This window comes from Macaca nemestrina, chromosome 15, assembly GCF_043159975.1.
Source record: "Macaca nemestrina isolate mMacNem1 chromosome 15, mMacNem.hap1, whole genome shotgun sequence".
In the NCBI taxonomy this organism is placed as follows: domain Eukaryota; kingdom Metazoa; phylum Chordata; class Mammalia; order Primates; family Cercopithecidae; genus Macaca; species Macaca nemestrina.
In genome coordinates, this window is record NC_092139.1 from 93,106,224 (window position 1) to 93,129,759 (window position 23,536).

The following is a 23,536-nucleotide window of genomic DNA, read 5'->3' on the forward strand; positions in this document are numbered from 1 at the left end:
CATCAAGCATTATGCTTGCCATTTAAATACAAGTGGGTTCTAGTGGGGAGATCTGCTGTCATTGTAAGAGCACCTTAAAATGGACACAGCACTTGGGACCAATCTTTAAAAACAAAGTCTAGCTACCCTCTATGTTAATGAGAAATGGGTGTTTTACATCGTTATGGAAACACTGGGGAGAGAATTTACATGACATATGAAAAAGCAAAACTTAATAAGATTCCTCATCACCCATCCCCATAGGACTTCTGTGATGACACCTGTTCCACTTTTCCTTTTCCTTTTCTCCCTGAAGCTTCTAACATCTCCTTAGTAACTGCATTCTCATGCTCCATTAATGTTCTGCGTGCTGCAACACACAAACAAATAAAACAACAGCAACGATGTGGTGGGCGGGGGAAGTCATCCTCTGTCCCTCTAGCCTGTTCCCAATCCCAACCCAAGGCACTTCCCAGAGAGTAATTCAGCTGCTGAGTAATATTTCCATATGGTTATCTACTGTGTTCTAGAAATACACAAGGAATGCTCTTGGGCTCTTGTGCGATCCTCTCATCTTTGCAGCCACTCCCACAAGAAAGAGGACAAATCATTACCTCATTAAGTGAAACTTGAACTTTACCCAGCTCCAACTCCCTCCCTTGGGGAATTTGGAAGAGAGAAATCACAGAGCTGATTGAATGTGATAGACTTACTTTCTGAGTGATGTTAAGAATAACACATCTTTCTATAACCATCTAAAACTATCTTGGGATTCAAATCCTTTCAAGTCAGACAACCTCTTCCAGTTCAAACATTGCCCATGCTTAGCCATTAAATTATTCAGGAATAAAGAAGGCTCTATGGTTTCTCACTGCGTGTCAGGAATTGTGCTGGGTGCTAAGAGCCCAAAGCTGAGTAAGACACAGGCATTCACATCCTATAGTAAGAAGTGGGTATGTAGTTTTCTTTTCTTGCGATGTTTTTATCTGGCTTTGGTATCAGAGTAATGCTGACCTCATACAATGAGTTAGGAAGTATTTCCTCCTCTTCCATTTTTTTTTTTTTTTCTTAACTAGAGTTTGGGAAGAATTGGTGTTCATTCTTCTTTAAATATTTAGTAGAATTCGCCAGTCATCTAGTCCTGGGATTTCCTTTTAGAGAGCTTTTTGATTATGCTTTAATCTCTTTAATCTCTTACATTGTTATAAGCCTATTCAGATTGTCTATTTCTTTTTGAGTCAGTTTGGTAGTTTGTGTGTTTCTAGGAGTTTGTCCATTTCATATAGATGAATTTATTGGTGTATAACACTTCTAAGAAGTGGATATACAAACCCATCTCTGCTGTAGAAGATAAATACTAAAACAAAGCCTGACAACAATGTAACAAACCTGGAGAAGGGAAGGCTTAGTTGCGTTTGGAGTTGGGGAGATGAAATAGATTCACAGGAGAGGTGATGGAAACGCACTGGGTGCCATAGAATGAGTAGAAGTTGGTTAGGTGAAGATGTAGGGGTAGGGCATTGCATGTAAGGAAACGATATGAGTAAAGGCAGAGAGGAATAAAAATTTCTAGCATGCCCTAATCAGGGCCATGAGGTGGGAAGAGCATAAAAGAGTTTCTAGAAAAAAAAAAAGAGAGAGAGAGAGAAAGAAAAAAAAAGAGGGTAAGATTATGAGACTATGAAAGGTGTTTATACCATGCTAAGGATTTTGTATTTTGTTCCTTGATTGATGGGAGGCCATTGACAATTTTTTTATTTCTAATTTTTATTTATTTATTTATTTATTTATTTATTTATTTTTGAGATGGAGTCTTGCTCTGTCGCCAGGCTGAAGTGCGGTGGCATGATCTAGGCTCACTGCAACCTCCGCCTCCTGGATTCAAGTGATTCTCCTGCCTCAGCCTCCCGAGTAGCTGGGGCTACAGACATTGAGCCACCACACCCAGCTAATTTTTGTATTTTTGTTAGAGAGAGAGTTTCATCATGTTGGCCAGGATGGTCTCAATCTCTTGACCTCATGATCCCGCTGCCTCAGCCTCCCAAAGTGCTGGGATTACAGGCGTAAGCCACCATGCCTGGGCCTCCATTGACAATTTTTAAACAGGACTTTAAGACTATCAGGCTTGTGATTTTTCTAGGAAGACAGTTTTGGTTGCTGTATTGTGAGTGGTTGGAGGGGAGGGACTGGTGGCAGGGAAACTAGGCTGTTGCTACTATCCATCATGAGAGATGCTGGTGGAGGGATGAGGCCAAGTAGAAAGGAGAGGCAGGCTGGATGTCTGAGACCCTGAGTGCTGGAATCAGTAGGACACAGAGGCAACTAGCAGCGATGGAAGAGAGAGGGAGAGCATGCAACGATGAGGCTGAGGCTTCTAGCCAGGGCTGTGCCAGTCCTGCAAGGCAGTGAGTAAGTTCAACCTGTGGTATTTGTGGATCTATGGAAGAAAGTTATAGACATGGTTGTGTTTGTGTTGTCACATTAATCATAAAAGCTTTCAGGGGAAAAAAATCCAAAGGGAATAAAGATTTTCTGAAAAGCATTCTTGTCTGAAGGAAGCTGCGTGCAAATGGAAAACCTTGACATTTAATTGATTTCAGTAACCATAATGACATTGTGTTTTCATTCAGGTTGTGCAGTGGGGCTTTGAAACTGTGGGAAATTGACAGACAGGTCCTTGTTAGGGGAAACAAAAATGGCTTCTAGTTTCAAGGTTGAATATGTTTCTTTTCATAAAAATACCCCATCATTTCTAACAGTCTGAATGACACTTAGTCTTATTTCTCTTCATTAGTGGGTAAAACCTAACATTTTTCTAGATAATAAAAAGCAGTCTGAGAGATATGGGTGACACATTTAAAAATACTAACATCCGAAAACATATCATTTTATAGATTTGACTCGGGAACCATATAAATTTCTTTTACAATGATAGAAAATCCAAAAGAAAATGAAAATTAATTCTTTAAAACTGAAAAGAAAATGAAACAAATGAACCTCGCCGTGTTGGCTTAGTGACTTAGCCACATACATGTGACTCTAAACACAACAATTTGACTGTACAAAATAACAAGAAAAACAAAAAAAGGAAGAAACTATTCTCATTAATCATACTATTAGCAAAAATATTGGTATTGTTATTTCAATACATAGTGGGTAAAATAAATGGATTGGTAAATTAGTGTTGTTAGCAACTAAGATTTTCAGCATAAGAGAAAACATAAAAATACAAGATCACCTAAGTGAATGAAGCCTTGTAATCCTAAATTTGAACTGGAAATAATATGAACTTATGATGCATTTCTTTTGTAAAATTTTTACTTCCTAGCTTTGATTATTGAAATTTTAGGTAATTGCGGTTTTTGCCATTAAAAGTAATGGCAGGCCAGGCGCGGTGGCTCACGCCTGTAATCCCAGCACTTTGGGAGGCCAAGGCAGGTGGATCATGAGGTCAGGAGATCGAGACCATCCTGGGTAACACAGTGAAACCCCATCTCTACTAAAAATACAAAAAAATTAGGCGGACGTGGTAGTGGGCACCTGTAGTCCCAGCTACTCGGGAGACTGAGGCAGGAGAATGGCATGAACCCAGGAGGCAGAACTTGCAGTGAGCCGAGATCACGCCACTGCACTCCAGCCTGGGCGACAGAGTGAGACTCTGTCTCAAAAAAAAAAAAAAACAAAAAACAAAAAGAAGTAATGGCAAAACCCGCAAATTCTTTTGCACCAACCTACTACCTAGAAACAATGACCAACCCAGCAATAACACAGATTATGGTCTCTAAGAACAATTTCGAAGTGAAAGGAATTACAGCTCCCGGTAGAAATGGCGGATTCCGAGAGTGGGGCAGGAAATGTACAAGATGATCTTAGGACATCTTGTTAATCAGAAGAAAGGAGGCTATCAAAGATTACTATGGTTGTGTCAAAAGGGCTCAGGAACCAACCCATTGACTCTTGCTGGCTAAAGATGAAATTCTATGAGCATCTGAAAGAAGAATAACTACATTGCAATGAAACACATTAACGATTCTAAAGTCCATGAGTTACCAATGATCCTAAAAACAAAACAAATCAAACCAAAATGCGTTGGCCTCCTTTGGAAGGTATTTTAAAGAACCAACTTATTATTCTGAAAATTGACAAATAAAAGAATTGAGCATTTATCTTGCCTTTCCTGTAGGTACTGTATCTTAGTCGATGAAGAAAAGCTTTCTTCATAGTAGTCCAACTAATAAGAAGGACTGATAGACTTAAAATAGAGCCATTTTGCAAGTGCCTATGGAAATAAGAGCTCTAGGCAATGGTGATCATTGACTGCTAAAATCCCCTGAAGAGAGACTGCCAGACGTTAGGAGCCTGCTGATTGAATAATACAACTAACTACGAAATATTCTTGCTGAAAACTCAAACCTGAATCAGATCAAATCTTTAAATCTAATGACCAATTTGCGGGACATACGAGGGATGGAACAGCATGTCAAAAGATGCCACAAGGATACAACCAATGGAACCCAGATTGTGAGGTACTCTACAGAGCAAATGATCCAGTTTTTAAAAATATGTCAATTGCAAGGGAAATTTTAAAAAATAGGTGGAGACAGAAGCCATAGATAAAGGAGACTGAAGAGACATACCAGCCAAAGGCAAATGTGTGGAGGGATGAATCCTTCCCTAGTACTCTCTGTCTTAAAGAATGCCACCACTAGTAACGCAGGTGCCGGAGTCAGAAATCTGGGATTTGCTTTTATTCCTTTCTTTTCCTTAGCCCCCTCCACCTGCATGCAATAAATGAGACCCAGCCCTACTTGTTTTACTTCCTAAGTGCCTTTAAAAATATCATTTATTTTGATTTTTAATTGTAGTAAAATACACTTGACATAAAATTTACCACCTTATTATTATTATTATTTTTGAGACAGAGTCTTGCCCTGTTGCCCAGGGAGGAGGGCAGTGACATGATCTCAGATCACTGCAACTTCCACCTCCCAGGTTGAAGAAATTCCCCTGCTTCAGCCTCCTGAATAGCTGGGATTACAGGCACCTGCCACCATACCCAGCTAATTTTTGTATTTTTAGTAGAGATGGGGTTTCGCCATTGGCCAGGCTGGTCTCGAACTCCTGATCTCAGGTGATCCACCCGCCTTGGCCTCCCAAAGTGCTGGGAATACAGGCATGAGCCACTGTGCCCGGCCAATTTACCACCTTAATTTTTAAGTGTACAATTCAGTGATATTAAATGTACATTCATATTGTAGTGCAACTGTCACGACCATCTATCTTCAGAACCTTTTTCATTTTGTAAAACTGAGACTATTAAACAGTAACTCCTCATTCCGCCCAACCCCCAGCCCCTGGCAACCACCATTCTACTTTATGTCTCTATGATTTTGACAACTCTTAAGTATTTCACATCAGCAGAATCATATAGTATTTGCCTATCTGTGACTGGCTTATTTCACTTAGCATAGTATCCTCAAGGTTTATCCATGTTGTAGCATGTGCTAGAGTTTCCTTCCCCTTTAAGGCTGACTACTATTCTTTTGTATGGATATACCACATTTCCTTATCCTTTCATTGGTGGATGGACATTTGGGTAGCTTCCATATTTTTTAGTTCTTGTGAATGATGTTGCTGTGGACCTTAGTGTACAAATAACTCTTCAAGACCCTGCTTCCTATTCTTTTGGGTATATACTCTAAAGAGGAATTGCTAGATCATATGATAATTCTATTTCATTTTCAGGAACCTCCATACTGTGTTCTACAGAGGCTGTACCATTTTACATTCCCACCAGTAGGGCGTAGGTGTTCCCATTTCTCCACATCCTCGCCAACACTTGTCATTTTCTGTTTTTTTGATCGTAGCCATCCTAACAGGTGTGAGGTGGTATCTCACTGTGGTTTTGATTGTCATTCCCCTAATGATTAGTGATTCTAAGCATCTTTTCTTGTGCTTATTGGCATTTGTATATCCCTTTCAGAGACATGTCTATTCAAGTTGTTTGGATTGAGTTGGGTTGTTTGGCCTTTGCTGTTGTTGTTGAATTGTAGGAGTTCTCTATATATTCTGGATATGAATTCCTTATCAGGTATATGACTTGCAAATATTTTCTCCCATTCTATAGGTTTCCTTTTAACTCTGTTGAGAATGTCCTTCAATGCGCCAAAGTTTTAAATTTTCATGAAGTTCGGTTTGTCTGTTTCTTCCTTTTGTTACCTGTGCCAAGTGCCTTTTGAATCTCTCCCTTCTCTCTACCCACCACCACCTTAACCCAGTCCAGGCCAATATTTTCCTGGACTCCTGTAATTGCCTTCTTACTGCTCCCTCATAGCCCTCACTGAAAACTTTTCTGTGGATCCCTCTTACCCTCAGAACAAAACTCAATCTCCTTACCATGTGACTCTTTGCACATCTCTGCCTCTCCAAGGCATAGTGCACCTGGCATGTAATAAATGTTCAATAAACAGTCACTGTTAAATTAGGTGGTAGCTTGGGGATCTCTGAGACATCTTCTTATCTAAAGGTACCTCTCTCACCAAGCTTCCAGTGTCTCTAAACCCCACATTAGATATGCATTTCTAAACCCATCCCATAATTCTAGTGGTCCACTTTAAAAATAATTGTAATCATGGACATACAGAGTACACTAATAGACACTGGAGGCTGCAAAAGGTGAGAGGGTAAGAGGGGGCATGAGGGTTGAAAAATTACCTATTGGGTATGGTGTTCACTCTTTTGGTGATGGGTAGACTAAAAGCCCAGATTTCACCACTATGGGATATATGTATGTAAGAAACCTGCATTTGTTCTTTCTAAATATCTAAAAATAAAAAATAAGGCCATGCACGATGGCACACCTAGCACTTTGGGAAGCTGAAACCAGGAATTTGAGACCAGCCTGGGCAACATAGGGAAACCCATCTCTACTAAATAAATAAATAAGTAGCTAGGTGTGGTGACATGCACCTGTAGTTTCCCAGCTACTTGGGGGAGTGAGGCAAGAAGATTTCTTGAGCCTGGGAGGTTGAGACTGTAGTGAACTATGATCACATCACTGCACCCCATCTGGAAAAACAGAGCGAGACCGTGTCTCTAAAATAAATAAAAGAGTTGCAATATTGAAGCAAAGATTGTAGAAACCAAAGACATACATCTGAGCCTGAAGGCTGTGACTTACCTCCCAGCTGTGTGATGCAATTAAGATCTCTGGACCTTTGTTTCCTCATCTGTAAATTGAAGGCAATAAAGCAAATTTTACAAAGATATTGTGTGATCTAGGGATCATATCTGTGAAGTGTCTGCTCTGTTTAACACATCACGGACACTCTAGAAGTACCTACAGTTTGGGTGATGAATAACTACAAGAAAAAATAGTAAGTAAAATAAACAAAAAATGGGAGCATTCAAGGAAAAGACTAATGGAGTCAACCCAGGTGCCTATCAATGGTGGATTGAATAAAGAAAATGTGGTACAGATACACCATGGAATACTATGCAGCCTTAAAAGAGAATGAAATCAGCCAGGTGTGGTGGCTCATGACTGTAATCCCAGTACTTCGGGAGGCCGAGGCGGGCAGACCACCTGAGCTCAAGAGTTTGAGACTACCCTGGGAAACATGGTGAAACCCCGTCTCTACTAAAATACAAAAAATTAGCTGGGCATGGTGACCCTCACCTGTAGTCCCAGCTACTTGGGAGGCTGAGGCGTGAGAATCGCTTGAGCCTCGGAGGCAGAGGTTGGAGTGAGCTGAGATCACGCCACTGCACTCCAGCCTGGGCAACAGAGCAAGACTCTGTCAAAAAAAAAAAAAAAAAGATGAAATCATGTCCTTTGCAGCAATATGGATGCATCTGGAGGCCATCATTCTTAGCAAACGAACACAGGAACAAAGAACCATATACCACACATTCTCACTTATATATGGGAGCTAAACATTGGGTACGTGCAGACATAGAGATGGGAAAAATAAACACCGGGGATTCAAAAAGCGGGGAGGGAGGTAGGTGGATAAGGGCTGAAAAGCTACCTGTTGGTTACTATGTTCGCTACTTGGGCAACTTAGACCCAAACTTCATCAACAATCTGTCCATGTAACAAACCTGCCCATTTACCCTTTGAATCTAAAATTTTAAGAAAGCAACTATTTTGTCTTTTCAGCATGCACAACCTATTGAGGGTAATTATTGCCTTATTTATTATTGGTTGGGAAGGTAAGATTTCCCTGATCTTCCTACTAAGAAATAAATAATGATGATGGCCATAATCTATGTAATGTTTGCGATATGACACACTGCTTCCGTATGTAACCTCTTTTATATTTCTCCACCATGCTAGGAGGAAGGCACCTTGATGATCATATTTTATAGACAAGGAAGATAAAATGCTGGAAAGTTAAGTGACTTCTCCAGGACCACACAACCAAGTAAGGCAAACTTGAAATTAAATCTGGCTGTCCCTGACCTCAAAGTCTATGCTTAAATTTCCTCTTTCATCCTCAAGGATGGCCCTGGTTCTCACATTTTTTAACAGTAAACTTTCTATTTGAGAATTCATTTTGATTTCAGACAAGTTGTGAAGATCGCGGAGAGCATTCTAACATACCACCCTGTTTCCTCTATTTTTAACACGAATTATATCTTACATTAACATGGTAAATTTGCCAGAAGTGAACCTGTACTGATACATTAACTAAAATTGTTACTTTATTTGGATTCCCTTAATTTTTACTTAGTGTCCTTTATTTGTTTATTTAAAAATTTTTTTGATAGAGACTGGGTCTTGCTATGTTGACCAGGCTGGCCTCAAGTGATCTTCCCACCTCGACCTCCCAAAGTGTTGGGATTACAGGTGTGAGGCACCCCTCCCGGCCAATCTCCTTCTTCTGTTCCAGGATCCCATCCAGGATAACATATTCCACTTACTCATCGTGCCTCCCCAGGCTCCTCTTGTCTGTGACAATTAATCAGACTTTGTTTTTGATGACCTTGACAGTTTGGAGGAGTACTGGTTAGGTTTTCTTTATAGAACACTCCTCAACCAGGATTGATCTGGTGTTTTGCTCATGGTTGAACCCGTGAGGTGGGTTTTTAGGAGGGAGACCACAAACATAAAGTGCAATAACTCATCATATCATATTAAAGTTACCTATGACACCATAATTTAACCTTGATCACCTGGCTGAGGTAGAGTCTGTCAGTTTTCTCCATGGTAAAGTGACAATTCTCTTCCTTCACCCACCCCTGCCTTGTAACCCCTGAAGAGAGGGAAGTCACTATGCACAGCCCACACTTAGGGAGTGGGATGTTAGACTCCCCCTCCTTGAGGGCAGAATATATATGTATATTTTTTGCAATTTTTCTGCACAGATTTGCCTATTTTATTCTGTATTTATTTCACGTATATCAGTATAAACTCATGAATTTTTTAATACTTTGGTTTGTAATCCATTGCAACTTTATTTATTTATTTTCTGGCTTGAATTGTTCCAGCTTTGGCCACTCGGAGCTCTTTCAGTGGCCCTTGTGTTTCTTTGACACACCCCCATCATTGTGTGTGTGTGTGGTTTTGTTTGAACAATTTCTAGCACTACAAGATCCTCCAGGCTCATCTTGTAGATTTCCTACCCCAGTCCTAGAATCAACCATTTCTCCAAAAAAAATTTTTTTTTTGATTGGAGAATGGCATTAAAAACAAAGATCTGGGTGTTAGGTGCTTGTTCTATTACTTTGGGTTGTGGAAGGTTCCCCCTTTTACACTCGGAAGTCAGAGCTTTTCTATAATTATTTTTGATTTTTCAGAATGGGGAACTTTGGTCTGTAGTTCCTCTCTGCTCTTGGTGTCTGAACCTCTTCCAGCTCCATTTATGCCCATATTGACTCCTCTGTAAGCAAAACAACCGCGTGACTTGTAGGCGTAAATGCTTCATAGTCATGAGCGGTGGGGTTGAAGGTGGTGGTGGTGGTGGTGAGTGGTGGGTGGTGTTTTCTGTCTTGATTCCAGCACCTTCTTTGCCGATGCACCGTGCTTTGTTGACTCCCTTGTCCTTGGAAGCCCTGGATTCACGTCATGAGGGATGAAGTTAACCATGGCTCTGGAATTCCATCTCTGGATCGTGTGTCATCTCAGAGCATATTATCTTTAACAGAGTCTGGAACATTTCCTTCAACATGTGCCTGACACTTCTGTAATACCTTCCTACCCCCTTTTTTTTATTGTCTCCCGTAAAAAAGTAACCTGGGAAAACACAGTATCCTTTGCAAGCTTGAGCAACTCCACCATATTGGCTCACTGCTGCACAATAAACAACACATTTCAATGTCATGCAGCAAGAACTCATTTAGTCCGTGGTTTGTGGGTGGGTTGTGGCTGATCTAGGTGAACTTGGCTGGTTGGCTCTGTTGATCTCAGCTGGGTTTGCTCACACATCTGAGGGTCAGCAATGAGAGCTGGGCAATCTAGGGAGAATTGGCTGGAGTAGCTCTGGCCTATGCATCTATCATCCTTCTCCTAGTTCCAGCACACTAGCCCAGCATGTTCTTCCAGTGGCAACAGCAGACGCACCAAAAGGCAAGTGAGAACTGCAAGGCCACTTGACACGTAGTTCCAGAACTAGCAATAGTAAGTTCTGTCTCATTCTGTTGGCCAAAGTGAGCCACGCTGCCTAACTCAGCATCAAGAAGTGGGGGAAATAGCCTCTGTCCTTTTAGTGGAGAGGGAACAGGCAGTCAATATTTCTGAACAATAGTCTACCACATCCCACTCTGTACTTCGCTTTCTGGTTACTTATCAAGGTTAAAAATGGTGTTTCTGGAATCTCTGAATTTTCTACAATAACCATGTGAAAGAACTGCAGAGATTCCAAAAGCTGTGATTGATGACACACTGTTAGGTAGGTGCTGGTGTTCACCAATATCCATGTTCCCACCTCCACCTGAGCACCCACTATTCTATACTTCCCAGCTCTGTTGTATGTAGGTGGCACCATGTGACTAGTTCCAGCCAATGAAAAGAGACTAAAAGTGTTGGGTGTTACCTCTGGGTCAAGAAAATTAAGGGTGGCTGTGCCTTTTCTGTGTGCTCTCTTTCCTCATCTGCTCATTGGATGTAACAAATCTCGTGAAGATCCCCAAGGCCCTCAGGTACAGGAGAGCTATTTGATGGAAAGAGCCTGGGTCCCTGAATGACTATGTGGAGCACAGTGGTCTCCAACCCATGCTATCTTGGACTTCTTTGACAAACTGTTGTCATGTCAAGTCACTGAGATTCGGGATAGTTTGTTATAGCAGTTTGCATATTTTGACTAATATAACCCACCTTCCTGGTGGTCACTAGTGACACCTGTTGACTTCTTTGAGTTAACTCTGTAAACTGTAACTTTTATAAGAATTATGTATCTGAGTGTTCATTTTTGATAAGTGACCTGAAGGTTTACTTAAGACATCCACCTATCATTCCCAGCTCTGACAATATAACTGATTTTGCTTCAGAGAAATCATCCTCTCTCTAATCTTAGCTGATGTGATTCTACGGAAGGTGACCACACTTTCTGGAATCTAGGAGTAGTATATGTAACCCAAGCTGAGCCATGAGGGCCTTGTGTTCCTCCAGCCACAGTGATTGGTTCAGGGGTGCAGAAGTGGGCATGTGACCTAAGTTGGTCCAGATTTAATCTTAAGATGTTGGCTGGGCAGGTTGAAACCCCGAGTGCTTTTACTAGACATTATTAGAGAAGATGATAGTCATGGTAGGGGCAGGCAGCTATCCTGTAATTATAAAAACAGCCAGCCTAAGGAGAAAGTTTATACTAAGGATGGCATAAGCTTGCACTAGAAACGGCAGAACAGAGCAATGGAAAGAGCAGTTCCTTGGCATCATATCAGACACCTGGATCAGGCCTTGCCTGAAGCTGACACTGTTGAATTCTCATTCAAACAAAGGTCAATAAGTAGCTTATATAGTTTAAGTGAATTAGTTGAATCTTCATTACTCATATGCAAACTATTTTCAGTGGATTCAGCCTTTATCACTTTTCTAATCAAGTAAGACAATGTTATTCAGAGAATGCAAAACAGTATCAAAATAATTGATCTTCAGGGATCACTTCTAGTTCTAAAATTTAAAGTTTACAAGGCCTAGTATGAATTCCCAGCACTTAAAGTGTTTACAGTGATCTACACCTAGGAATATCTGTTTATCTTAATAGCCAAGGAAAGTCTAATTGTTTGGAGACTTTGGGCAAAAAGATGATGAATATTCCATAAAAGAAATACAGGCCTTCCACACATGGGCAAATCCCCTTCATAATTCCCATTGCTCTTTTTTTTTTTTTTTTTTTGACGGAGTCTCTCTCTGTCGCCCAGGCTGGGGTGCAGTGGCCGGATGTCAGCTCACTGCAAGCTCTGCCTCCCGGGTTTACGCCATTCTCCTGCCTCAGCCTCCAAAGTAGCTGGGACTACAGGCACCCGCCACCTCACCCGGCTAGTTTTTTTGTGCGTGTTTTTTAGTAGAGACGGGGTTTCACCATGTTAGCCAGGATGATCTCGATCTCCTGACCTCGTGATCCGCCCTGTCTCGGCCTTCCAAAGTGCTGGGATTACAGGCTTGAGCCACCGCGCCCGGCCTCCCATTGCTCTTAACAGGTTTTATACCTGACTGCTATCCACCTATCTGACCTTATCAGCTACACTCCCACCCACTCCCCAACACACTGAACGTTAAATCCTCCGAGCTCATTTCTGCCCCAGGACCTTTGCACCTGCTATTCTCTTTGCCTAGAATGCACTTGTGCTGACTTCTCCTGGAATCTACTTTAGGTTCTCCTCAGAGAGACCTTCCCTGATCACCCTGCTAAAGAAAGTCTTTCTTCATTGACACTCTTTACAAATTACTGTTTAGTTCCTTCACAGCATTTTTACAGGCACAGTATCTGGTTCATTTATTCCCTTGTCATCTGGTTCATTTATCCTCTCTTAGATTGAGAGTTCTTCAAGGGCAGGGCCTCTGCCCGTGCTGGTGTCCCTGGTGCTGGAGGCACCTGACACATGGCTGGTACAGAGCAAAAAGTAATCAGTCTGAGGAGTGAAACAGAGGCAGTAGTGGTGGTGGTGGTTGTTGTTGTTGTTGTTGTTGTTTATTTTTTAGACGAGTAGGGAGTAGAAAATACTTGTAGTGTCATGATAAGGTAGGGAATTTCTGGGAGTGTGAGCAATGTGACAGGGAACAGGGAGCAGGGTGCTACTTGGAAACTCTTATCCAGGTTTATTCACAGAGACCCCTCCCCTCCCCTCCCCTTCCCTTCCCTTCCTTTTCTCTCTTTCTTTTTTCTGGAGACACAGTCCCACTGTGTTGCCCAGGCTGCAGTGCAATGGTGCTTTCACAGCTCACTGCAGCCTCAACCTCCCAGACTCAAGTGATGTTCCCACCTCAGCTTCCTAAGTAGTTGAGGCCATACCTAGCTAATTTTTTTCATTTTTAAAATTTCTGTAGAGATGAGGTCTCACTGTGTTGTCCAGGCTGTTCTTGAACTCCTGGACTCAAATGATTCTCCCGACCTGACCTCCCAAAGTGCTGGGATTACAGGTGTGAACCATGGCACCTGGCCTCATAGAGTATTTTAAAAAGGAATAAATAGAGAAAGAGAGAGAGAGAGTGTGTGTGTGTGTGAGAGAGAGAGACAGAGAGAGTGAGAGAGAGAGAGAGAGAGAGAGAGAGAGACCAACCAATAGAAAGACAGAGGAAGAGAAGATTCCTCATCCAAAGAAAACAATAGAATGAACATTAGAAGCTTCCTCAGATGCTTCACTTAATTTGTGCTTAACCCCTGGTATTTCAGGGTCTGTGCCCTCCCAGAGCCTTTATTACCCATGTGAACTTCTCCTCAAAGTTGCAATCTGAGAGCATCCACTTGGGGGAACAAAAGGACATCGCGGGCCACTGCAGTTCAGCTTCATCATTACATTTCACTTCCTTTTTATGAGATGGGAATAAAGATAGTTCCCTTAATTTCAGAAGACATGAAAATAATTTTTCTTTGGGCTGTTGGGTAAATGCTGTTAACTCAGATCCATATGCCCCTTCAGGTTTGGGGGGAACTTTCTCAATCAAATGTTGTGATTGAATGCAAACCTCAAAGCAGAAATTCAAAAGAATGAAGCTCAAGGCAGCTATATCTTGTTTCTGTTTTGCTTTAACCGAGACTTAGAATACGCGATCAAAACCTATCTTTCCCTTCCTTATCCTTCGTTTTCCTTTTTCCAGCAGATAAGAAAAAAAAAAAAATAGCGGTGCTTCTTTTATGACTTAATTTTCAGAAGGATAATATCACACGGAGTTGGAGCCTCAGAAAACTGCTCTGGAAATTGATGTGCACACAGCCTGTTCTTGATGAGCTGAAAGAAGCATGAATGTTGAAACGGACCTGAAAAGGCAGTGGTAGGATGGCAAGGGAGACTGTGATATGTTTTTCTTCCATTTCTCCTTTTGAACATTGTAACATTTTCTTATTGTAGATGACCAAACCTCTACAAACCTGGTACCTGGTACCACCATGCTGCCGTTATTACTGTTTAAGTTGTCTCATGTGTCATGTGTCTGGTGTTACTTGTTCTTGGTGTTACTTGTTCATATTTTCTGGTTCATTTGGTTGATTTAAGATTTAATCTGTGTTGTCACGATTTGAGGAGGTTTTGTGTGTGTGTGTGAGACAGGGTCTTGCTCTGTCGCACAGGCTGGGGTACAGTGGTGCAAGCTCAGCTCATTGCAACCTCTGCCTCCTGGGCTCAGGCCATCCTCACACCTCAGCCTCCTAAGTAGCTGGGACTACAGGTGCACACCACCACATCTGGCTATTTGTGTGTGTGTGTTTTTGTAGAGACAGGGTTTCATCATGTTGGCCAGGCTGGTCTCAAATTCCTGGGCTCAAGTGATCTGCCTGCCTCGGCCTCCCCAAAGTGTTGGGATTACACGCGTTAGCCACCACATCCAGCAGAGGAGTTCTTAATTTCTGGTTTTTATGCTGGATACTGGATGGGAAAAGAGGAGGCAGCCACATTTTATGGAGGAGCTGTGGTCCAGCACCAGTAAATATTTACTCCACAAGTGATTTATCCCCTTTCATGCCATGATTAAAGTTTAACTTTCATTGAACAATTGCTCCATTTATATAGATGAAAATAACTAGTTGGGAACATATGTGACAGCTCTTTCACTGGTCTCCCCACAGTCCCCGTGGCCCCCCAGTAACCCATTATGTTCACAACAGTTTTTTTGAAAAAGAAAATCATGCCCCATTCCCTGCTCAACACATTCAATGGCCCCCTTTTGCCCTCAGAATTCAGCCCACACTTCCTATTCAAACTTTGAGAACTTGCAGAGTCTAGCTCTTCAGTGATATCTCCAGTTGAATCTCATTTCTGCTATCTTTGAAGAGAGGGATGGCGGTTTGGGTGCGGGGGCAGAAACTGGGTGTGTTGGTGAGAAGTTAGTCCGGGAAGCAGAGCCACACGGTGGTATGTTTGGAATAAGAACTGCATTACAGGAATCAGATGATACACAGCTGTAGGAGAAGCTGGGGAAGAAGGTCTATTGAGGGCAACTGGAGATCACTAACAAGGGCTGGTACAAGTGAATGAGTCAGGAGCTTGCAGGGAAGTCCGAAGCCTGGTGTATTGAGCTGGTGCAGAGACACCAGGAAAGGGGCTGGTCTAGAAGGCTATGGAATGTATTAGTTCTCCATAGTGAGTGCCCCTGTGAGTCTGCAGCTAAGGGCCTGAGGGTGGGCTCGCCATCACTGCTGGTCGGCAGGGTCAGGGGAGAGCTGGATACGGAGCAGGAAAGATGGAGGACAAACTGGGAGCTGCTGGCCCCTCTGTGTCTGGCCACCCCTCACTGCTTCTAACCAATGATGACCTTCAGAGTGTAACGGCTGCTGCTTCCTGTGAGCCTCCCTGGTCTTGCATGACTTCATTTTTGGGCAACTCTAACCTAGAATCACACAGGAAAAGGAGGTCTGGGAAATGTAGTTCCCAGCGTAACCAAGTTGACAACAGAATAATCAGGTAGATGTAGTTTCTGTACTCAAAGAACAGGAAAAAAGAGCAGAGAGGTCTAAAGAGGGTACTGGGGCAGTTTTGCTATGTGATGGGTGATGTCATCGCTCCCTTCATATCTCCACCTCATCTTCAGTAAAATCCACAGCCCTTGGCCATACTGTTTAAGTTGGATTTATTTTTTCCATTTTCCCACTTTCTTCTTCCCTCTTTTCCTCCCTTCTTCCTCCCTCCATCCCTTCCTTCTCCCCTCTTCTCTCCTTCTCTTCCTTCCCTCCCTTCTCCCTTATAGATGTCTGAGGTCTGGTCTGAACTTGGCATGGGGGAGGACAAGGCCTGCAAAGGTGGCCCAAGCACACAGTTTCCATTTTACTGAAAGGAGATGTGGGTTTCCAATGTTGAGAAATCACAATCTAGCCCAACCCTCTCGTTTCTGTTAACTTTGTCTCCTATCTGTGAATGAGGCAATGCAGACGTACAAAAAAACAGGGAAAAAAGGAAAGATTCTGTCTCCCCCCCAGGAAGAAGGTGATGAAAAGGGAGAAGCTAGTGCCTCTGCACCAACTGAACACAACAAGCTTCCAGACTTTCCTGCAAGGATCCCTCCCAGCCCTACTTACTCTTTGTTTCACAGTCAAAAAAGCAGAAGTCCAAAGAGGTAAAGCAGTTTGCTCCAAATCACACAGCACTCATCTTGGCATAGAAACGGGCCAATTAGGAGTGACCCATCTCTGAAAAGGCCACACTCTCAAAGCCTGTTCTCTAAAGTGCTTACGTCTCCCCGAGAGGTCGGAGAGCGTCTTCACCTAAAACAATTTGCATTGATCATTGTGGTCGCAATTTCCATTTCAACATTAAACCAGGGAAGTGAGGCTAATTCTTAAGCTGTTGTTGGCAGAGCTTCTTATGGGGTGGTTGTGTCTTGGTTGAGGCCACCACGGATCAGGGACTGACCTCTGTTTTAGAAACTCAACTCTGCCGTTCACTTGGGTGAAGTCAATTTATTAATTTACCTCTGCAGTGACTGGAATGCTTGTGGATACATTTTTGGGCTCAGGGACTCTGGAAGTCTTTGATCATGGCCCATGGTAAGAAGTACATTATATTTAATACAAAGCAGCGGAACACCCACACACACACACACACACACACACACACACACACACACACCCGAAATAAATATTTCACTTAACAATGCTTACAACTGACTGTGTATGACTCACTCCGATGATTTTTATTCCATTCTATTTCACTTCATTGTGTAAAAATGCTGCTAGCATCCATGTAAATGTATTCCATGACCTACCAATTGGCCTGGAGTCTCAGCGTAAAAAACACTAAGCTAGGGCCTCTCTTCTTGCAATCGAAGGATCTCAGAAGGAAGCGAAATTCAATTGAATCATTATAAAGTTGTTGTTATACCTGGAGTCAGAGTGGAGAGTGTGAGAGCAGTCTGAGGATGAATTGAGTAACAGTGTGATGGGTCTGCGTGAGTTATACCTGCTCTCTTGCAGGGCTCACTTTTCTAGAGACTGTCACGCTCAGTTTGCTAAGGAGTGTTCTCTGCTCCCATTTACTGAGTCCTTATAGCGTGCTCAGCGATGGAGAGCAACAGGAAACATGAAAGAGGTCTGACAACAGGGTGGGAATGAGTAGATCGGTGTGAGTGAAGGAAAGCACTCCTCTGCAGAGTCCTGCCCAGGGACAAGCATAATGAAAACCAAGTCGTTTTAAAACCAGCTGGTGTCTGTGATATGGAGGTATGTAGAAGGAAACACCTGTCATCCATGTCATCGTGGTCACAGAGCATGATATAATTTATGTGTCAGGAAGAAGACAGCAAGAGCTTTTTGTTTTTTGCTTTTTTTCCCCACTAGTAAGGGCCATTCAGGTCCTAAACATGGGGGTTCAAGACACAAAACCTCCAGTGTTATCATTACAAGAATATGGGAAGAAGCACTAGCTACTTGGGAGGCTGAGACAGGAGGACTGTTTGAATCCAGAAAGTTGAGGCTGCAGTAAGATATGATCATGCCACTACATGCCAGCCTGGGCAACAGAGTAAGACCCTGTTTCTAAAAGAGGGAGAGGGAGAACTAGATGTGCAGATCTCAAAGGCTCCCAGGTGGGACGCTGTGGGGAGAATCTTGCGTGGAGGGAAGAGAGAGAGCAGAGGAATGACAGACTTTTTGTGTTGCATTGGAAAACTCCAGGCAGGATGCAAGCTGTGCAACTCCGAGGTCTGCCTCTGATCAAGTTTGTGTAGATCAGATAATAACTCGCATAGGTGTAGATAATAACTCGCATAGTTGCATACCCATGTTGCCTCGCTGGTCAGCATCACTGTGTGGAAGAAATCTTGGGCTGGGAAATGATAGATGGCCTCTCTCTTGATGCCTCAGGTAAGGACAATCAAGGCAGTCTGCTGCACTGTGGCCAAGAAGGTTAGGGATTGGAACAGAGGGTCAGCACCAAATACTTTGCTTTGCTTTTCTTATTTGTAACTCAATAAGCGCATGGGTCAATAACATGTATATACCCATGTAACCACGACTAGCTCAAGATATAAAACGTTTCCAGCCCCCAGGAAGCTCCCTTCTCCCGCTCCTGGTCAATACCCACCCAAGGTAGCCCCTGTTCTGATCATTACCAGCACTGATCAGTTTTGCTTGTTTTTCACTTTCACATTGTTGTGGTCTCAAATAACACTCATTCTTTTGTGTCTGACTTCCTTAACAGTAGGTCTGTGTGAACCAAATTGCTGCATGCCATGGTGCTTTAGCATCACTGTGTAGTATTACGCTGTGTGAATATGTTACAATGTATCCATTAGATCACCAATTTCCAGACCACAGACCCGTACTTGTTAGGAACTGGGCTGCACAGCAGGAGGTGAGCTGCAGGTGAGCAAGACAAGCTTTATCTGTATTTACAGCTGCTCGCCATTGCTCATATTACCACCTGAGCTCCATCTCCTGTCAGTGGAGGAATCACATTCTCATCGTGAACTGTGCATGTGAGTGATCTAGGTTGTGTGCTCCTCACGAGAATCTAATGCCTGATGATCCGTCACCGTCTCCCATCACTCCCAGATGGGACCATCTAGTTGCAGGAAAGCAAGCTCAGGCTCCCACTGCTTCTACACTACTGTGAGCTGTATAATTATTTCAGTATATGTTACAGTGTAATAATGATAGAAATAAAGTGCACGATAAATGTAATGTGCTTGAATCATCCCGAAACCATCTCCCCAGACTGTGTCCATGAAAGCATTGTCTTCCATGAAACCAGTCCCTGGTGCCAAAAAGGTTGGGGACAACTGCATTAGATTGTTGATGAATATTTGGGTTGTTTCAGTTTGGGCTGAGAATAAAGCTGCTGTGAACATTCATGTACAGGTTTTCTTGGTCTACATAAGCACTCATCTCTGTAGGGTATATATCATGGAGTTAAAATTCCTTGGTCGCGCATTTAGCTTTTGTGGATATTGCGAAACAACTTTCTGAAATGGTCAAACCAATTGACACTCACACCAGGGGCACAGAAGAGCTCCGTTTGCATTCTCACCAATATTGGTTTTGCTTGTATTTTTCATTTTAGCCATTCTAACATAAAGCACAGTTATATACATGATGTCAGTAAATCCTCATGACAAACCTATTATTGTTCCTGCTTCCTCATTAAAGAACCACAGATTTGGGGGGTCGAGCCAGTTGCTTAAGCTCTCTCAGCCACTGTATAGTAACGTCGCGATTCAAACTGTGCATATAACACCCTGGGTTGCTGGTCCCTGCTGGATGTGCTGTGCCGTGATCCATTTTCACTCTGTCACCAACCAAGTCAACGTTTAGGCTGAGGTGCTTTGGGATACAATCCCCATGTATTGTATCCTCACATGTAATTATATGTTTTATTAAGTATCACCTTGGAATCTGGGGAACCACCCTTCACCCTGGCTGGTCCATTCAACGCCCTGTACATTGTGTTGATAGAGCTAATTCTCTGTTAAAAGCATACATTTTATCCAAGTGATATCTGTGCCTATTTATTAACTATATACCAATTATATATGTGTGTATATATATAGATATACACACACACATACATGCTAAGATTTGAATGTGTTCCCTCCAAACTTCAGGTGCTGAAACTTAATGGCCATGTGATCCTATTAAGAGGTAGCGCCTTTTTTTTTTTTTTGGAGACAGAGTCTCACTCTGTCACCCAGGCTGGAATGCAGTGGTGCGATCTCGGCTCACTGCAAGCTCTGCCTCCCGGGTCACACCATTCTCCCGCCTCAGCCTTCCAAGTAGCTGGGACTACAGGCGCCCGCCACCTCGCCCGGATAGTTTTTTGTATTTTTAGTAGAGACAGGGTTTCACTGTGTTAGCCAGGATGGTCTTGATCTCCTGACCTCGTGATCTGCCTGCCTCGGCCTCCCAAAGTGCTGGGATTACAGGCACGAGCCACCGCGCCCGGCTGCGAGGTGGCGCCTTTAAGGGGTGATTAGGTCATGAGGGTTCCTTCCCTCATGAATGGGATTAAGGCCCTAATAAAAGAGGCTTCACACAGTCTGGCTTGCACTTCTACCTTCCCCTATGTGAGGACACAGAATTCCTTTCCTCTGGAGGATGCAGTGTTCAAGGCACTGTGTTGGAAGCAAAGACCAGCCCTTGCCAGACAATCGAACCTGCTGGCACCTTGCTCTTCGACTTCCCAGCCTCCAGAACCATGAGAAAATCAATGTCTATTGTTTATAAATTACCCAGTCTCGGGTATCGTGTTATAGCAGCTCAGACTAAGACTCCAGTGGACTAAGAATATCTATATGAAATAGCAAGCTACTTGAACCAGTGACTAACAGTTTTGTTCTCTTCAATGGAGGAAAGCTTTCTAAAGTTGTGGCAGACAGACTGTAGGCTCATGGGTGGCCCCATGATCCCATCTTCTGGTGTCCCTGGCCTTTTGTGGGCCCTTCCCTTTGAGTGTGTGTTGGATCTATGACTGGATTTTAACCAATAGAATATGCAAAGGTGATGGGATGTAAAAGATTGTAATAGCCATCTTGAGATGCTTTGGGCCATATTTGGGAGGTTCATGTGGCAAGGAAATTAGTGCTACTTCTAGGAGCTAAGGGAAGCCTCTGGCCAACAGTCAACAAAAATCTAACAGCCTAAATCCAATAGACCACAAGAAACTAAATTTTGGCAGCACTCACATCAACTTGGAAGCAGATCCTTCCCCAGTAAGCCTCACATGAAACCACAGCCCTGGCTGACACGTAATTGCAGCCTTGTAAGACCCTGAACAGAGGACCTTGCTAATCTATACCCAGACTCCTGACCTACAGAAACTTTGAGATAATAAATGTGTAGTTTTAAAAAAAAAACATGTATTTTTAAATTTTATTTTAATTTCTGTGCAGGATGTGTAGGATTTGTTACATAGGTAACAAATCCTGTGCAGGATTAATATATGTGCAAGATGTGTAGGTTTGTTACATAGGTAAACGTGTGCCATGATGGTTTGCTGCAGCTATCAATCCATCACCTAGGTATTAAGCCCCACATGCATTAGCTATTTTTCCTGGTGCTCTCCCTCCCCCACTCACCCCTGACAGGCCCTGGTGTGTGTTCCTCTCCCTGTATCCATGTGTTCTCATTGTTCAGCTCCCACTTATGAGTGAGAACATGTGGCATTTGGTTTTCTGTTCCTGTGTTAGTTTGCTGAGGATGATGGCTTCCAGCTCCATCCATGTCCCTGCAAAGACGTGATCTCGTTCATTTTTATGGCTGCATAGTATTCTACGGTGTATTATGTACCACATTTTCTTTATCCAGTCTATCATTGATGGCATCTGGATTGGTTCCATGTTTTTGCTATTGTGAATAGTGCTGCACTAAACATATGTGTGTATGTAGCTTTATAATAAAATGATTCATATTCCTTTGGGTATATACCCAGTAATGAGATTCCTGGGTCAAATGGGATTTCTGGTTCTACATCCTTGAGGAATTGCCACACTGTCTTCCACAACGATTGAACTAATTTACATTCCCACCAACAGAGTAAAAGCGTTCCTACTTCTCCACAGCCTCGCCAGCCTGTGTTGTTCCTTGACTTTTTAATAATCACATTCTGACTGGCATGAGATGGTATCTCATCATGGTTTTGATTTGCATTTCTGTAATGATCAGCGATGTTGAGCTTTTTTTCATGTTTGTTGACTGCAAAAATGTCTTCTTGTTGTTTTAAGCTGTTAAGTGTGTGGTCATATTGTTACAGAGCAATGACTAATATAAAAGCTTTGTTTCTGCATGGAGATAAAGAATGTAATCAAGAAATCTGATCTGGCTGGGCATGGTGGCTCATGCCTGCAATCCCAGCACTTTGGGAGGCCAAGGCAGGAGGATTGCTGGAGACCAGGAGTTTGAGACCATCTTGGGTAACATAGCAAGATCCCCATCTCTCCAAAAAAAAAAAAAAAAAAAGAAAAAAATTAGCTGGGCATGTGGTGTGTACCTGCAGTCCTAGTACTTGGGAGGATGAGGTGGGAGGATTGCTTCAGCCCAGGAGGTCCAGGCTGCAGTGAGCCACGATCATGCCACTACATACTAGCCTGGGCAACAGAGCAAGACCCTGGAAAGAAAGAAGAAAGAAAGAAAGAAGGAAAGAAGGAAAGAAAGAAAATAAAGAAAAGAAAGAGAGAGAGAGAGAGAAAGAAAGAAAAGAAAGAAAGGAAAGAAGGAAAGAAGGAGGGAGGGAGGGAGGGAAGGAGGGAAGGAGTGAGGGAAGGAAGGAAGGAAAGGAAGGAAGGAAGGAAGGAAAAGGAAGGGAAGGGAAGGAAGGAAGGAAATCTGATTTGATCAGCTAATAGAGATAGGAAAAATCCTCAGCTAATAGAGATAGAAAAAATCCTAGTGTTTTTTGTACTTTCATATACCACTCGACACAGCACTTCTGACACCAGAAGTGTGGAGATTTCTTCCCATCAGCAACCAGTCAATTATTCAGGGGACACCAACTGGGTATCCTCTAATTCAATTCACTCTGAGCAATTGCAAGTAGTAGGTTGTCACTTACACTTCTGACCAATCAGCTATAAATTGGGGTTCCCATGATCCCCCTCCTCAAGTTCAATTAATTTGCTAGAATGACTCACAGAACTCAGGAAAACACCGTATCTGTGTTTACTGACTTATTACAAGGGTATTACAAAAGATATAAATGAGCAGCCAAATGGAAGAGATGCATCGGGCAAGTCCTGGGGCTAGGAGCATCTCTGCCCTCTCTGGACATACCACACTACAGGACCTCCATGTGTTCAGCTATATGGAAGCTCTCTGAACCCACTTGGTTTTTCTGCATTTATCTGGAGGCTTCATTCTGTAGGCATGATTGATTAAATCACCAGCCATTAGTAGTCAACTCACCCGTCAGCCCCTCTCTGCTCCTCAGAGGCTAAGGGGTGGAATGAGAAGTCTCAACTCTAGGCTAGATGTGGTGG

General features: G+C 42.8%; 1 protein-coding gene and 1 long non-coding RNA gene across 8 annotated transcripts in view; one reads left to right on the top strand and one right to left on the bottom strand.

Annotated features, from left to right (window-relative positions):
* LOC105495708 (beta-crystallin B2-like) overlaps nt 1-19,420 on the top strand; it is a 104,307-nt gene extending 84,887 nt beyond the window's left edge. For 5 of the 7 annotated variants that reach the window (XM_071080305.1, XM_071080307.1, XM_071080303.1 and 2 more), the window contains 2 exons: nt 8,318-8,405; nt 14,296-19,420. Coding sequence is in view for 2 of the 7 variants with exons in the window: in XM_071080309.1 (XP_070936410.1) it covers nt 8,318-8,362 (45 nt within the window). In the remaining 5 variants the exon portion in view is untranslated. Of the gene's footprint in view, nt 1-8,317; nt 8,406-9,982; nt 10,315-14,292 lie in introns of those variants that run through there. The other 2 variants (XM_071080309.1, XM_071080308.1) reach the window with 2 other exon arrangements.
* Nucleotides 1-23,536, bottom strand: part of LOC105495706 (uncharacterized) — a 45,737-nt gene that overhangs the window by 4,304 nt on the left and 17,897 nt on the right. Inside the window, exon 2 of the long non-coding RNA XR_011614011.1 lies at nt 7,160-7,208. This is a non-coding gene — a long non-coding RNA (uncharacterized lncRNA). The remainder of the gene's footprint in view (nt 1-7,159; nt 7,209-23,536) is intronic.